The sequence below is a fragment of the Megalobrama amblycephala genome, linkage group LG20 (assembly GCF_018812025.1).
Source record: "Megalobrama amblycephala isolate DHTTF-2021 linkage group LG20, ASM1881202v1, whole genome shotgun sequence".
NCBI lineage: Eukaryota > Metazoa > Chordata > Actinopteri > Cypriniformes > Xenocyprididae > Megalobrama > Megalobrama amblycephala.
Window position 1 is genome coordinate 30,585,449 of NC_063063.1, and position 17,624 is coordinate 30,603,072.

The following is a 17,624-nucleotide window of genomic DNA, read 5'->3' on the forward strand; positions in this document are numbered from 1 at the left end:
TGTAATAAAGAACAGGTATTATTTTCGTATGAGACTACCTGACTCCATTTTAATCAATAAATTATCTCAAATCACCATCTCAAGTGAGAGAAATTACATTAAGTGAAATGGAGCCAAAGTCTCCTGCTTTTCTATTTTGTTTTTCTTGAGAAAAAGACCCTAGTAATCTCATATCTTCTCTATAGATTCAGAACAGATCTCAATATCTCAAATTGTCCTCAAATTTGCCAATATGTCTGAAATCAAAATTCAGAGATCTCAACATGCACTCAAACATTTCTAATCAAACTAAACCAAATGATCTGAGCTCTTATCTGCATTCATTTTATACTCTTACTGTATGTCAACAATTGAGTCAGTCGTCTCTTTTAATTCTGCCAAGGTGAAACATATGAGGCAAAGTTGATCTGAGCAATACTAGAGCAACAGCATATTAAAAAACATGTGCTTGTTGTTATAGCAGGATCTATCCTGGAAGGAGAAACTGGAAGTTTTTCTCTGCTTAACAGTATTGAAAATACTTAATACTTTGACAAATCCTAAATCCACATCCAATCCCCACAGAAACATGGTTCCAGCTGTATGTTTGACCGGTCAATTCAGCAGACTAAAGATAAGAGGAATCTAACAACATGCCAACTGGCTTGTAGATAATCTGAAAAGGATAGGGCAGAAAAAAACTCTAAAATCTCTAGATTGAAGGAAAAGTTTAAAAGGGTCTATATAGAATTCAGAAAACCTTATTAGCGACACCGGTGGCCGTTATATGAACTGCAGCCACCAATTTACTGCTCGTGCTCGTACTTGCTCGTGCACATGTAACGTATTAGACTTAACGTGATTCACAGCAAAGTTATTTTTCGTTCCTCACTTAGGCGTAAAAAGACCTTTGCAGCCATACAGGCCTACTATTAACGAAAATCCAGACGCGGTTACACTTCTGAGTGTGATGAATATGTAAATATTTAAATTATACTTATGATAGATTGATTATAAAGTATATTTGAGATTATCTGGATATACAAGACTATTAAGGTAGAACTACTGAACTCACATGAACTGTTTTAAATATGTTTTTAGTACCTTAATGGATCTTGAGAGAGGAAATGTCATTGCTGTGAATGCAGTCCTCACTGAGCCATCGGATTCAATCAAAAATATCTTAATTTGTGTTCCGAAGATGAATGAAGGTCTTACGGGTGTAGAACGACATGATGGTGAGTAATAAATGACAGAATTTTCATTTTTGGGTGAACCTTTAATGTAATCCCTTTACTTTCGGCATCTTAAACTTGTATTGCCTTCACGGGCTATAGGAAATTTGACAATTCCCACTTCTGAAGTCGTGATTATTAGCTTTCCCCCGGTAAAAATCGCGTTCCGGGGGTAAAATATCATGTTATTTGTGGTTGCTTCAACCTGCGGACAGAGGCTCTCGGGAGCGCGAGTAAACGTCAGATCCTTTTGAGTTTCCCGGCAAAAACGACCCGAGTCTTTCACATAAGACAGGAAGGTCTCGTTTCTTTACAAGATGTTCACATAAAATAGCAATAAAAAAAAAGTGATAAATACATGAAAAGTCTTACATAGCCCCTTTAAGTTTAAACAACTTTCACAATTAGGCCTAAACAGCAATTACATATATGAGCACTTAATGAATTCATTGGCTTTGAAAGCACTCCGTTTATCACATTTTTATTAAACGTGCAATCCGAGATGCACTTTGCAAGTGTCTGTTAAATCGACTAATTTCCCAGGTTGCTCTTGGAATACTACAGTAGTGCAGTGGATAAAATGTGTACCTCACTTTTGACACTGACAGTTTACATTTTATAAAAAAAAAGGGGGGGAAAAAATCAACACTATAGTATTATAATTTGCTAAATGCTAAAATACTAAAAACTGGAACTTTTTAAAATAAATAGAGTTCAAGCCACCTGTGTTGTGTTCAGTACTAATGGTTGTGTCCAAATTGTGTTTAAATTAAGCATACACACAAACACACACACACACACACATATATATATATATATATATATATATATATATATATATATATATATATATATATATATATACACCCACATATACACACACACATACTTTTTACACCTCAATTTTTTGTTGCCACTCTAGTGGTATTAGTATGAACAAAGTTTTTTAGTTATTTCCATCAATACAGTACTTGCAAAAGTATTATAGACACTGGAAGCAAGTATGTACTGAAGTAGGCATATTACTAACTCTACTAACACAATCTCACTTAGGAAGTGATGAAAGACACCCTTCAGCTTTGCCCAGTTGCTCTGAATACATTATGTGGATCATTGGGTAAGATAACTGCACTTTTCATACATAGAGCAGCTATACTGACAGTCAGGTACAGCTCAATTACCATCCATCTCAGCCAGATCCCTACATCACAAGCTTTTTCCTGGATACAGATCAGCCATGGTCTAATAATTCAACAATAGCCTTTGTAAAGAGCACAACAGGTTCATATATGAGCACTATCTGAGCACAACATGACAGAAAGTAAATTAAAGATCTTTCATTTTTGAGTGAACTGTTGTGGATGTGAGATTACACAAAGTGTCTAATCTGAGTGAATTACAGTGACTCAGCAGACTTTATGCAATATGTATGTATCTAAAATGAATGATAATGTGTAGCTGCTCTTAAATATGAAGCATTTTGGGATATTTAGCATTTATACATGCTACTTATCTCGGGCAAAAGTATAATCTAGATTAAGCAAGCATATATTCATCATCTATTATGATTTGAATTCTCTCCGATCACAACATACTATAGAAGCTTTATATGTGCATCAACATCATTCAACCTGTTTGTAGACAAAATCATTTTGAAAGCGTCATCAGGTCAAAATCTTTTAGTCTTCTTTTAATTATTTAATTATTTGCAATGCAACCAATGCTTTGAACATAAATTGGATAGTGCATTGGATAGCTTTTGGTCAAAAACTTCCAAACAGTCTCTCTAACCCTCCACATCTAAAGTCAATGAGTTCATTCCCTTAGGTTGACAATTGCATGCTCCAAAAAAAGGCACATTTCGTCACTGGTCGTTGCATCATAAATACAACCTATGCTGTTTCTCACTGCCAGGCATTAGAGGAAAATAGACGTCAAGCAGAACAAGCCTCTATGCACCGCAGATGGCCCTCCAAGAACATTTCAATAAATATCCCAGTGGGCAGACGACAGCCTGTGGACGTTATTCCATCCTGCGCAAGCGAGGCTGTAACTGCTACAAGCATCATTTGATCAACATCTCCCCTTTTGCACCGGCATTCTGCAGCTCGCATTGACAGTTGTGACAAACATCCCAGCAGGCCGATTTCAGGATCGTTATCTGGTAATCACACAGGTCTGCGTGTTTGGTGCCACCCTGCTTGAATGAAAAAGGGAATTCAATGCATAAAGATTGAGACTAACCTTAAGTGCATGGTTTGAGTTGGGATGTTGGTTTAGTCTGCAGGGTTTATCCAGGGAGCTGTTGGTCCTCCATCATTCCGTGTGATTCGCAACACATGCTCTGAAACGACAAGGGAGGCATGTTGTCATGCCCTGAATTCCATGCAGAAGATGCTTGAATCCTCAGCAGAACAGAGCTGCTCGCAGCCTGCGCAGACAGCTGGATCCTCAGCAGCCGGTAGTGATGGATCACCAGGAGGGAATAACACATGAAAAAAGGGGGAGCTATTGCATGTTAGAGGAGAGACTGTGAAGCAAGAGAGATTGGATTCCTTGCACTTACCATAAACACTCCCTCACCATCCCTGATGGAGAGAGAGGATTGATGCAGGCAGGGAGGAGAAGGGGAGGATGGTGGCAGAGGAGTGGAGATGGACTCGGAGCACACGCACACACATATGCGCAGGCGTGTGCACATGCATACACGCTAGGATCTGGCAGTTCTGTAGGATGCGTGAAGCCTGGCTTCTATCCTAGGTTGCCTGTGAGAGAGATACAGGAAAAGACGGCTATTGTAGCCGCCCGCTGGTCGATGCACTGCAACTGCATCTCGGTCTCATAACATCACGTCATCATCCAGCCTAGATGCATTAAATAACAACCAAATACATAGCAAGATATATGTGGGCTGTGTGTCAGTGCATGGCTCTCATTTATTTGGAAGCAGTTCAGGATTCACATGCAGCATGCTGTTCCCTCCATATGGTTGATGCTAGAAATTGCATCATTGAGCATGGCTTAAATAATACTGCAGAACAACATTATCCTCCTAGTGTAGTGCTGTGATTTTTCCTCCAGCCATACAGATGGCGACAATGAGCTAAAACATGAAATGACTGGTGTTAAAGGTGCAGTGCTTCATTTCTGTGAAATTACAAACAGAATTAAAAAAAAAAAAACACACATACACCAAAAAACCACAAAAGAAACCAATGTTTTCCAAATATACCTCCCATAACATATCACAGTTATAGTCACAGGAGATCTATAAAACCTGGAAAGAAATGTTTCTTAGCATTGCACATTGCTATCTATTTCACACTTTTAGGAGCTCTTACAGAAAGAAGATAAAAACAATTAAATGTATATAAAACAAGTAAATTGTTACCTAAAATATGAAAAAATATATATAATTTTAGTTTTATTTATAGAAAACTATTACTAAAATTTCAAAGCTAACATTCTTAACTAAAGATACTGAAACACTAAAACTAAACTAAACAGAGTTTAAAGGCCTGTTCACACAAAGAACGATAACAATAAAGATATAGTTCTAAAAATTGTTCTAAATATAAAAGAATACTGTCCACACTGCAGCTATAACGATATAGATAAATGATATCACTGGGATTGCTTTCAGAACTATTTTTTTCCAGCTGTTGAACGATAAAACTGACAGCCAATCAGAATCCGTTCTAATTTAAGAGTTCACGCAATTAAAATGACAGACGACATTGTGGAGAAGTTAATCTCCGAGGTCCAGAAAAAGCCACCACTTTTTGACAAGTCAAACCCCCCTTTCAAGGATACTTTAAAGAAAATGGATATATGGAAAACAATCTGTCATACCCTCGGAATAAATGATGAGAAGTATTAACGATGAGATCATTGTGCTAGGTTAGCAAACAGTGCAACTTAAAAATCACCTCAGGTATCCAGCACTAGTTAGCATTATCTTCCTTTGAAGTTGCAATGAAAAAAACTTGTTTTGATTCCACAATCAAATAAATTCACTTATAAGATTAGATCGATTACACTAGCTGTTCACTCAAAACATGCATGCTGAGGACATCTGCTGGTTAAAGCCGTGTAAATGCAACAAGAACAGCAAAAAGTTGTACACACTTTGAAACCGCAGCCCGTGAGCTTAAAGTTGTCATGAAATCAAAATTGACCCTATTTACTTTGTTAGTGCATATTAGTAGTCTTGTGTTGTACAATTAATCCATGCAAGTTAATGCACAAAAAAGAAAAAAAAAAAGTTTGTTGTGGTAATCTTTAACCAAAATCTGAAAAGTTACTTTCGTTCTGGAATGGCGTTCCTTCTCTGATGACGTCAGTTTGACGGCTTGGGTTGAAAACGCTTTAACCACTCCCCTCCAACTGTTAAGGCAGGAACACACCAAGCCGACGCCGACGAACTAGTGGCAACGAAAGCAGACTGCGGGGTTTGCTCAAGTCGGCAGCTTCTGGGTCCAAAGTTGGCCTGGCACACCAAACGCGCTCAACAGCCGACGGCCAAGTAGCACGTCCATTCTGCGCCTGCGTAAGATGAAATGCCTTTCCGTACCAGCAGGTGGCAGTAGCTGAACAGCCAATCAGAATGATCAGATTGCCCGACGGCAATTCAACATGTCGAATCGGACGGAAAAAAAGCAGACGAAGACCAACTTCAGCCGACGGCGCGGAACACACTGAGAAAACTTAGTCGGCCGAAGAACAAAAACTGCCCGATGGCCGACCGTCAGTTTGGTGTGTTCCTGCCTTTAGTCTGCTATGAGCAAGATGGAGAGAAGGAGCGCTAAGTTAAAACCCTGCCCTCTATTCAGTATTCTGTTTCACTTGGAAATACGTCACAACACTGGAGAAAAGTCGCTTGCAACTTCTGGTTCACTGGGACTTTAACAGTTATCTTTATAGTTAACAGGCCTTTAGTAAAAACTGATAACTATATATAAATAAAAGAACAAATTTAAAATAAAAACTTAAATAGAAAATAAAACAAAAACTAATTTAAATGTAAATACTATAACAAACCTTAGTTATAAAAATAAGTGCAAGTTTAGCACTGACCTAGAGAAGGATTTGTACAACCTGGCAACAACTTTGAGGAGGATTTAGCACAATCTGGCATCCCTTGTGCCAGTGTGCCAGTATTGTTGTCATTCTGTTTGCCCTATATTTCCATCCATAGGACAGCCGCATGTTGCGTCACCACCAGCTGTGTAGATTCATGGAATAAAGATCCCGATCTGCTTCTGTCACATGAAATTTATTATACAGGACGTGCAGAATATATAACAGAGCTGTTCTCGTCGACAAACACTTCATTTCGAGCGTGGAGCGACCCATGCCTTTGGATAACACCGCGTTCCTGGATTTAGACGGACGTGAATCATCTTCTGCTGTTTGTTTTGTAGGTAAAGGGAACTGAAATGTCGATTGAAAAACAAAGCGTGTCCGAGGAAAACCTTCAGGGTATGTAGCTATTAAAACAGCTCAAGTTAATGTTCTTTTATGCATGTTTCTCCTTAAAACCCCATTCATAAAACAACTATACATGCTGCATATGTGGATATCGTTAGTCTAAAGCAGTAATGTCCGGAATTAGATGACAGTCTTTCATGCTATGCATCAAATTCCGGTTTCACATCAAATGAATTAATTGTCCAGGGATTGTTAATATTTTACGGCATAATATGTGGCAAAAAGAAGCAGGTGTGGGCAAAAAACAAAACAAAACAGTAATGACGCATGTGATCTGCAATAAAAATAGAAGAAGCGAAGCAATATTCGATTCATACATGAATCATTCTTTAGAGTCGGATCTCTTTACTGAACCGGTTCACAGAACCGCTATGAATTTTTTGTTCAGGAATCAAACTGAACCGTTCTCGATTCGGCAACTCTCGGCGAGTTCATTCTCTCTGAACGGAAACATACATAAATATTTACTCGCTCTAAACCTCTCTTTTCTCTATTCAGAGATGATCTAGACAGGTATATCGAAACTATCCAATGCTCTATTAATCCCTAAGCTATGAAAACTGTTTCTCTTTATTCATCCTTTTTGTCCTCTTGAGGCATTGTTGTTTTATTACCCTGGCAACTTATGTGTTTGTGTATTTTTCTTTGTTGTGTTTTTCATGTATCTGTATTGATTTAATGCTCTGATGTTTTGTACTGTTTAATAAAAAAATAAAATAAAATAAAAACCTCACTGAACGGAGAACCGCCTCTTTCGAACATATTCGATTCTGAACCGACTCTTTTGAACACCCCTTTCTGATATGATTCGATAACCCGTGGACGAAATGTTTGGGCGAAAAGTAAATATTTTATCGACCAGCAGAAATAAACGTTGGCAAATGAAAATATGTTAATGATTTTTGTGCTAGTTTAATCAGCACTTTTTGTGATCGGTCTTATTTTATTAAAACATCAAACCGTGGGTTGAATTAAATAGTTAATGTTGATCTTTTGTAAATGTAAATTAAAAAAAAAAAAACTATCCTTATTATTATTATTATTCTCATCATAACGTAAAAATAGAAAGAAATTGGGAAGTAAAATGGAATCACGGGGTGACAAAGAATCACTAAATCATTTTAAGCGGTTCCTTCATACGAGCTGTCTGAACGAACCGATTCACTGAAAGGAGGCGGACAAAAGAGGTGGGTATTCAGCCTGATTTCATTGGATGATGAGTGAAAAAAAAAAAATGACATGACATGAGCTATTTCTAGACCTCTGTTTATTTTCCTCTGGCTTCTGGGTTGAGTCAAGTGCTGGCATGTCCTATGTTCATCTGGATTTTCTGGTTGCTGTGTCATGATCACCGATTCATGCCCAACCCAGTTTTCAATATCACGTGCTGTTGGTAAAATATTCATAACTGGTTATGACATGTGGTGCTTGCAATACACTGATTCTTATGAAAGACAATGGCATATATAAAAACATAGGCGAGGAGTGCACAACATTTGAAGTAAATACTTTGAACGTTTATGCTATAGAGAACATCAAAAGAGGCTAAAAAAAAAAATCAATGGATTAAAGTCTTTTCTTCCATATTGTGACATATTTGAGTGAAACAGCTTCTCGAACTAGAAAAAAAAAAAATGTAGGGCGGGACTTGATCTTGTCCATCGGGAATTGATTGGGTTGTTTTCGATCGATCTCATGTGAGTGACAGGTTGCCACGCCCTTTCAACAATAAACACATCATCAACAGAGAAAATGTGCACAGATAAATCATTTATAATACTGCAATATTCAATTAAAAAACAAAGAATGGTCCATTTTGATTTCATGGTGACTTTAAATCTACATACAATAATTAAAACAAGGACCTAGAAATTATTTGCCTTTTCCCTGCAGGTTCCTGGGTGGAGCTGCATTTTAATAATGGAGGTGGCAGCAGTCCTAAAGGAAGAACAGAGGAACAGGCCACCGCCCCAGACCTGGAGAAGATGCTTCTGGATGCGCAGCACGAGTCGGGCAGGAGCAGCTCAAGAGGAAGCCTGCCATGTGATAGGTCAGTATGACCAAATTATAATTTAGTGCTTTAAAGGATTAGTTTACTTTCAAATTAAAATTTCCTGATAATTTACTCACCACCATGTCATCCAAGATGTTCATGTCTTTCTTCAGTCGAAAAGAAATTAAGGTTTTTGATGAAAACATTCCAGGATTTTTCTCCATATAGTGGATTTCACTGGAGCCCAAACGGTTGAAGGTCAAAATTACAGTTTACAGCGATCCAAGATGAGAAATAAGGGTCTTATCTAGATAAACCATTGCTCATTTTCTAAAAAAAATAAAATAAAATAAAAAATTATATACGTTTTAACCATAAATGCTCATCTTGAACTAGCTCTCTTTTTCTTCTCTATTTGAATTCCGGCAGTGTAGACACTGATAAGTGTATTACTGCCCTCCACAGGTTAAAGTTTGAACTAAATTGTCATATACAATATGCTAGTGCAAGTATATAACAATTAGTTCAAACTTTGCCCTCCCTGTAATTTTGACCTTCAACCGTTTGGGCTCCATTGAAGTCCACTATATGGAGAAAAATCCTGGAATGTTTTCATCAAAAACCTTAATTTCTTTTCGACTGAAGAAAGAAGGACATGAACATCTTGGATGACATGGGGGTGAGTAAATTATCAGGAAATTTTAATTTGAAAGTGAACTAATCCTTTAACTGCACTGAGATTAGAATAGCATAAGATTCCAAGATGTTAATTTGAAAGGATATGCATGTTATAATGAAATAAATATATGAATAAATGATATAAATTTGGGAATCTCACCAGTCCTCCAAGATCCCAGACTCCTTCACACTTGCGCAGGGGCTCCGAGGTCCACAGCTCTGGAGAGAAGAACAGCTCACAGGTAGATATTAGCAGCATGATATTTATTGGTCAATAGGTGTAGGAACCCTGAAGATTGATGTAACCAGGATTACTTTACAAAAATACAGACTAATAAAATAAAATAATCCAACATATAACATGAAAGTTATCCGTTAGCCATCCTAAGGGCCGCTTCACACAGAATGCGTTTTTGCTGTTTTAACTTGAGCGCCGCAGAATGCCGTGTCACGTGGTTAAAGATGTCCGTCTAGTGTGTTTACATTGAAACAATGGAAAAGGAGCACAGTGTAAAGTCAAAATGCGTTCTGTGTGAGTGGCCTCTAACTTTGTTGTGGTTTGGTTTAAGTCAGAGGAAGACTATTTGGAGAGGAGAAGAGAGGTGGAGATCCTGATGAAGAAAAATGCAGACTGGATTTGGGACTGGTCGAGCCGACCGGAAAACTTACCACCCAAGTACCTAAACTTTTAGAAAACATACAATTTAATACTGTTAATAAGCCAACTTAATGCATAAAAGCATCTTAACATAGTAATGAGTAAGGTCAAACAGATCCTACTGTAAATTTGGTCTCTGTAGGGAATTTCTGCTGAGGCACCCGAAGCGTTCCAGCACACTCAGCATGAGGAACACCAGTGTGATGAAGAAGGGAGGAATCTTCTCAGCAGAATTCCTCAAAGTTTTCCTACCCTCGCTTGTGCTTTCACACATCCTTGCTGTGGGTCTCGGGTGAGTACATTTAAACACAGCCCTGAACCCTAGTATTAAATGTCAGCGTGTAACTTGTGTACTAATGGATCTTTAAGCTGCAGTACTGTTAATGTTAACTAAGACTATTAAAAATAGTTTTTGTAATTGAAGAATATGAATAAAATAAAGATGAAAAACAGAAACAAACTAAAATGAACAGTTTCCATCAGTGTTATTTTAGTATTATTGAAATAGGGTCATTCTGTCTCAGATTTCGGAAACTTCCTAAGCTCAAATTTTTATTTTGTTAAATGACTCCATGTCCAAATTTTACCCATTTTCAATGGTCAAGAACCAAATGTAGAAACATCTGATAGTTATTGTGTTTAAAGAAAAATGTCTGAAGAACAAATAACACAAACTAGAAATGTTTCTTGTTTCCCTCCATCAAAACAATTGAATATAACACCTCTCTGAGTGCCAGAAACAAACATTTTTCTTAAGTTTACATGTATTTAATTCAAGAAGTGTTAAAGATATTGTAATGTAATTTTAGATTCGTGTTCTTATGAAACTTTTTTGGGATAGTTCACCCAAAAATGAAAATCTGATGTTTATCTGCTTACCCCCAGCGCATCCAAGATGTAGGTGACTTTGTTACTTCAGTAGAACACAAATGATGATTTTTAACTCCAACCGTTGCCATCTGTCAGTCGTATAATGTGTGTCAATGGTAACTCTATCAATAAGAGGAAAAAAAAAAAAAAAAAAAAAAAAAAAAAAAAAAAACTTGCATAGACAAATCCAAATTAAACCCTGCAGCTCGTGATGATACATTGATGTCCTAAGACATGAAACGATCGGTTTATGCGAGAAACCGAAAAGTATTTGTCATTTTTTACCTCTAAAACACCACTATGTCCAACTGTGTTCAGCACTCGCTTAGTGAGGTCTGATCACGCTCTGACAGCGGCAGTGATGTCTAGCACTCGTTGAAGTATACACGCGAGACATCACTGTCGCTGTCAGAGCGCGATCAGACCTCACTTAGCGAGTGCTGAACGCAGTTGGACATAGTGGTGTATTAGAGGTAAAAAATGATATAAATAATGTTCGGTTTCTTGCACAAACCGATCGTTTCGTGTCTTAGGACATCAATGAGCCGCAGGGTTTAATTTGGATTCGTCTGTGCATGTTTTTTGACTCTTATAAATTGTGTTACCATTGACACGCATAAGACTGACAGACGGCAACAGTTGGAGTTAAAAATCATCATTTGTGTTCTACTGAAGAAACAAAGTCACCTACATCTTGGATGCCCTGGGGGTAAGCAGATAAACATCAAATTTTCATTTTTGGGTGAACTATCCCTTTAAGGCCTAAGTGGTTCAAACTCATAGATATTGGGATGTCAGTGCGGTAACGTGTAGTTATGATACTGCGTATTTGAACTCTCTTTCAGAAGCTGTGAAAATGAACATTCCCATCTTCAAATATCCCTAAAACTGATTCAAATATAGATTCTTATAAATACACTTTTGAGAGCAAGTTAATGTGCCTCAAATTAAGCATTTTCAGTGGATTTTTGGTACTCAGAGAGTTATGTTTTATGCAATTCTTTTGATAGAGGGAAACAAGATACATTTCTGCATTATTTATTCTTCAGACATTCCTCTTTAAATGCAATAAGTATCAGCTGTGTGCAAAGTGAACCGCATTTGTTAAATTTGGTAATAATTTGATCATGAAGCTGCTTTGAGATCCCCATATCTATGGGACTGAACTATATAGCGCCTTAATTTGGATTTCAAAAGGAAAGTTTATTAAGAATCAGAATCTAGAAGGATATTAAAATACCTTGAATACTTCTTGAGTTACATCTTGAGTTACAGGTATGCAAACTTTGGAAAAGGAATATTTATGGCACTCAGACAGGTATGTTCTATGCAATTGAGCTGATAGAAAAACACAAGATACATTATTATTATTTATTTATTTATTTTTATTTTTTTAGATATTCCTCTATCAGCTGTATGCAAAATGACCCACATTTGGTTTTTGACCACTGAAAATGTGTACAATATACCAGTTTACTCATGGAGCCGCATTAAGATCTCCATATCTCTGGGGCTAAACCTACAGAAGAGGATTAGGGCCAAGCAATAATAAAAAAAATAAAACCATCTCGAGATTAAAGTTGTTAAATTTCAAGAAAAAACTTGTTAAATTTCGAGAAAAAAGTTGAAATAAATTGTTGAGAATAAACTCGTTAAATTATGAGAAAAAATTTGTTAAATTACGAGAACAAATTCGTTAAATTATGAGAAAAATGTTAAATTTCGAGAAAAAAGTTGAGATAAAATGTTGAGAATAAAGTCATTAAATTATGAGAATAAAGTCATTAAATTACGATAAAAAAGTCGTTAAATTATGAGAACAAATTCGTAATTTATGCAGACTTTGGAAAAGGAATATTTATGGCACTCAGACAGGTATGTTCTATGCAATTGAGCTGATAGAAAAAAACAAGATACATTTCTAGTTTTAGCTCTTTTTTAAAATTTTTTATAGATATTCCTCTATTAGTTGTATGCAAAATGACACACATTTGGTTTTTGGCCACTGAAAATGTGTACAATATACCAATTTACTCATGGAGCCGCATTAAGATCTCCATATCTCTGGGACTAAACCTACGAAGAGGATTAGGGCCAAGCAATAATAAAAAAAATAAAACACTTCGAGATTAAAGTTGTTAAATTTCGAGAACAAATTCGTTAAATTATGAGAAAAATGTTAAATTTCGAGAAAAAAAATCGAGATAAAATGTTGAAATTACGAGAACAAATTCGTTAAATTATGAGAAAATTGTTACATTTCGAGAAAAAAGTTGTTAAATTATGAGAACAAATTCGTTAAATTATGAGAAAATGTTGTTAAATTTCGAGAAAAAAGTCGAGATAAAATGTTGAGAATAAAGTCATTAAATTACAATAAAAAAGTCGTTAAATTATGAGAACAAATTCGTTAAATTGAGAAATGAGAAATTGAGAAAATGAGAAAATTGTTAAATTTCGAGAAAAAAGTTGTTAAATTATGAGAACAAATTCGTTAAATTATGAGAAAAATGTTGTTAAATTTCGAGAAAAAAGTCGAGATAAAATGTTGAGAATAAAGTCATTAAATTATGAGAATAAAGTCATTAAATTACAATAAAAAAGTCGTTAAATTATGAGAACAAATTCGTTAAATTATGAGAAAATTGTTAAATTTCGAGAAAGTCGTTAAATTACGAGAACAAATTTGTTAAATTATGAGAAAAATGTTGTTAAATTGAGAAAAAAGTCGAGATAAAATGTTGAGAATAAAGTCATTAAATTATGAGAATAAAGTCATTAAATTACAATAAAAAAGTCGTTAAATTATGAGAACAAATTCGTAATTTAATGAATTTGTTCTCGTAATTTAACGACTTTTCTCAACATTTTATCTAGACTTTTTTCGCAAAATTTAACGAGTTTTTTCTCGTAATTTAACAAGTTTATTCTCAACATTTTATCTCGACTTTTTTCTCAAAATTTAACAACTTTAATCTCGAGATGGTTTTATTTTTTTATTATTGCTTGGCCCTAATCCTCTTCCGTATAAACCACCGAGAGATACCAAAAGTAAAGTTTGTTAAGAACCAGAATCTAAAAGGATATTAAGATCTCTTTAATACTTCTTGAGTTACAGGCATGCAAACTTGAGGCAAAAAACACAAAGTGCTTTTTCCCCATTTTTGAACTCTTGGCATATAATGAAACAAAGATTGCTAAAGTCAACAGATTCTACTAATAGACCTACCAATATCTGTGTAAAAATAAAATAATGATGCTGCTATCGTTCTAAAGTCATTTTTACACCCCTGTAATTTGGCTCCAAATTCTTTTTCCAAATTGTCATTTTGATCCCCTTTACAAAATAGTGGATTACTCAGGAAATGTATATCTGTGATGTGTGTCTTTGAGCCGGAGACCTCTGGTTGAGTTGACACAGAATGACCCTATACTATTGTAGTTTTTGATGACATTTTGAATTAGATTTTTTATATGTATATAGCGTCACACAACAAAATAAAGAAATCCCATGAACTTACATTTGAGGGGGATCTTCCTGAGCCATATATAGGGAACTGAATATTTTAGGGAGTTGTGGGTAGTTAGTCTGGGTGGTTACCAATAATCAACTACCCACATTACACAGAAATGCGCAAAGAATGTTGCACATTTGCATGATCTTAAGCCTTGTATTTATCGATACTGATGTTTAAAAAAATTAAGCCAAGTCCTTTTTATTTCGCAGAGACAGTATTTGATAGTAACACATAAAGGGCTATTTTTGAGTCCCGCCTCACGCGGATCAGCAGTGGATGCGGTCTGCGTGCTGGAATGCATGCTAGTGTGCTCTACAGGGGGTTAGTATGACTTAGCAGTTTTCCACTGACACTTCTCTGCTGATGCAAAAACAAGTCCACTGATTTACAGCTGCTTTCAAAGCAGGAAAAATCAACCTGGAGGAGAAAATTGGAAGACCTGAGAGTTAATATTTATTTTCAAGATAAATGAACACTAGAATTCATGTTGTTATATAGCCTAAATATACCACCAACTCCATCTGATATTAATTTCTTCTTTTTAGGGTGTACATCGGAAGGCGTATTACTACTTCTGGCACATTTTGAGGGAACAGGAAAGAAGAAAAATCTCATATACGCACATCAACCATCTCAGCTGCTTTGTCGTGAATCAGTGCTCGTGTAGATGCAGATAGGACGAGGTCACGTGACACATTTCCTCTCCCCGGCTGTGGGCCGCTCTCTATCTTGCTTCTCCCTTGTGTATTCCACTGGCCTTTCCCATAGTTCCTCTCCCAAATCGACATGTAATGCCAGTCCATTCTAGGGCCATCAGCGCAGGGAAGGCCACGCTAGACTTATGGGCACATGCCTGATAGAATTAGATGTACTGCATCCTCAGAATTTTGTATTTACTCGTACCAAGACTACTATTATGAGAGGATCATAAAATAAGGGATAAAAGAGGAAAGGACGAGTGGAGCACGAGATGCTGAATCTCCAGAGACGTGATGCCTGATACTTGAGACTGTGAATTGGGAGGATTTTAAAGAACTTTCTACTCCATATCAAAACAGGGATCATATCTATTGAATGCTAAATCTCAACATTTCATGATATAACAATGTCAAAGCACCATTTTGCTGTATCTTGAAGTTGTTTCTGCATGTATGATGTTCCAGACACCAAAAACAGACCTTTGCTTTGGGAATCAAGGCTGTGCAAAGTATTACACAGTATATACTAGCAAAAAGTACTATATCAACACTTACCTGAATGTCAGTTGAAATCACAAATAAATGTACAATACACATCAAGCTTATCTTCAGATTTCACCTTAGTGCTCACCTGAATTGCAATCACAGATGTTCTTCACAGATGTTTATCTGAACGGTCAGGGTTCCAGCCCGGAGATTGCCTTAAATAAAACTGTTAATGAATCAGGCAGGAGTATAAGGGAAATTGTGTACATTTGTGCATGTTTTGTAGTCTTTAAAAATCGTATTCGGTGTACGTGTCAATTTCATAGTGGTTTTGTATCAACAGAAATAAATGTCTGCCAACTATAAAACTTTCTTTGGATTCTGTGTTTTCAGTATTATTAAAGGTTATATTAAAGGGATAGTTCACCCAAAAATGAAAATCCTGTCATTTACTCACCCTCAAGAAGATATTTTGAAGAACATGGTTTACCAAACAATGTCTGGTCCCTATTGACTTCCACAGTATTTTTTTCTCTCTACACTATGGAAGTCAATGGGCACCAGCAACTGTTTGGTCAACATTCTTCAAAATATCATCTTTTATGTTCAACAGAAGAACTTCATGCAGGTTTAGAACAACTTGAGGGCAAGTAAATAATGACAATTTTAATTTTTGGGTGAACTATCCCTTTAAGTTATAAGTGTTATTACATATCCACTACTGTTCAAAAGTTTGAGTCAGTAAGATTTTTTGGTAACACTTTACAATAAGGTTCATTAGTTAACATGAACCAATACTGATTTGCACTTTAACAAAGATTAATAATTGCTGTATATGTTAATTTCAACATTTACTAATACATTATTAAAATCTTGTTAACGCACTGTGAACATGAACAAACAATGAACTGTATTTTCATTAACATTAACGAAGATTAGTAAATAAAGTAACAAATGTATTACTCATGGTTCAAGTTAGTTAATTACGGAAGAGGATTAGGGCCAAGCAATAATAAAAAAATAAAACCATCTCGAGATTAAAGTTGTTAAATTTCGAGAAAAAAGTCGAAATAAAATGTTGAGAATAAACTCGTTAAATTACGAGAAAAAACTTGTTAAATTTCGAGAAAAAAGTCGAGATAAAATGTTGAGAATAAAGTCATTATGAGAGAAAAGTCGTTAAATTACGAGAACAAATTCGTTAATTTAATTACTTTATTCTCAACATTTTATCTCGACTTTTTTCTCAATTTAACGACATTTTTCTCATCATTTAACGAATTTGTTGTCGTAATTTAACGACTTTTTTCTCGTAATTTAATGAGTTTATTCTCAACATTTTATCTCGACTTTTTTCTTGAAATTTAACAACTTTAATCTCGAGATGGTTTTATTTTTTTATTATTGCTTGGCCCTAATCCTCTTCCGTAGTTAATACATTACCTAATAGTGTTAACCTTTTTTATTTTTTTTTATTTTTATTTTTTAAGAAATTAACACTTTAATTCAACAAGGATGCATTAAAATGATCAAAAATGAAAGTAAAGAGATTTATGATGTTCTAAAACAATTATAGTTCAAATAATTTAAATATATTCCTGTTCCCCAAAGAATTCTGAAAAACATTGGGGGAAAAAAAAAAGTTTTTTGAACACCAAATCAGCATATTAGAATGATTTCTGAAGGATCACGTGACACTGAAGACTGAAGTAATGTAATGAAGCCTTAGTGAGCATAAGAGACCTTTTTTTCCCCTAACAGTAGTGTAGTTAAATATACTTACCCAGAAATATAAGCCAAAAGCTGTAAACATAAATTTAAATGACGACAAAGGTTGGGAAAAAAAAAAAAAAAAAAAAAAGAGACTAAGGGTATGTTTAGAAAGTGTACAGTATGCAATTTTTAGCATGAACTGAATAAGCAGATTATGTACTACATTTGCCAAAATGCCCAGAGAACAGTGCATGGGATACTGTAACTCATAATGCAATACGCTTGATTAGTCCTTCCTTTTACAGG

General features: G+C 35.6%; 2 protein-coding genes across 13 annotated transcripts in view; one reads left to right on the plus strand and one right to left on the minus strand.

Moving 5' to 3' along the window:
* Positions 1-6,404, minus strand: part of jakmip3 (Janus kinase and microtubule interacting protein 3) — a 54,079-nt gene extending 47,675 nt beyond the window's left edge. For 2 of the 11 annotated variants that reach the window (XM_048170137.1, XM_048170147.1), the window contains exons 1-3: positions 6,291-6,404; positions 3,781-3,979; positions 3,459-3,558 (exon numbers count right to left, since the gene is read on the minus strand). The gene's annotated coding sequence lies outside the window, so the exon portion shown is untranslated. Of the gene's footprint in view, positions 1-3,458; positions 3,559-3,780; positions 4,568-6,290 lie in introns of those variants that run through there. The other 9 variants (XM_048170139.1, XM_048170135.1, XM_048170144.1 and 6 more) reach the window with 7 other exon arrangements.
* Positions 6,405-6,420: 16 nt separating this feature from the next.
* On the plus strand, positions 6,421-15,977 carry bnip3 (BCL2 interacting protein 3). Of its 2 annotated transcripts, XR_007181840.1 has the most exons (7): positions 6,421-6,695; positions 8,598-8,754; positions 9,539-9,617; positions 9,945-10,051; positions 10,176-10,325; positions 14,631-14,742; positions 14,967-15,977. XR_007181840.1 is itself a non-coding variant. In XM_048170148.1 (6 exons), the coding sequence occupies exons 1-6, from the start codon at positions 6,653-6,655 to the stop codon at positions 15,007-15,009; spliced, it is 579 nt and encodes a 192-aa protein (XP_048026105.1). In that variant the 5' UTR covers positions 6,427-6,652; the 3' UTR covers positions 15,010-15,977. The 2 variants fall into 2 exon arrangements, 1 of the variants encoding a protein (XP_048026105.1); XM_048170148.1 differs by lacking the exon at positions 14,631-14,742 and having other exon boundaries at positions 6,427-6,695.
* Positions 15,978-17,624: the final 1,647 nt, after the last annotated feature.

What these genes read in the sequence shown, in the direction of transcription:
- bnip3 (XM_048170148.1), top strand. Translation starts at nt 6,653, where the DNA reads ATGTCGATTGAAAAACAAAGCGTGTCCGAGGAAAACCTTCAGG. An exon ending in GTCCGAGGAAAACCTTCAGG is followed by an intron (nt 6,696 to 8,597) that starts GTATGTAGCTAT and finishes TTTTCCCTGCAG; the next exon opens with GTTCCTGGGTGGAGCTGCAT. An exon ending in ATCCTTGCTGTGGGTCTCGG is followed by an intron (nt 10,326 to 14,966) that starts GTGAGTACATTT and finishes TCTTCTTTTTAG; the next exon opens with GGTGTACATCGGAAGGCGTA.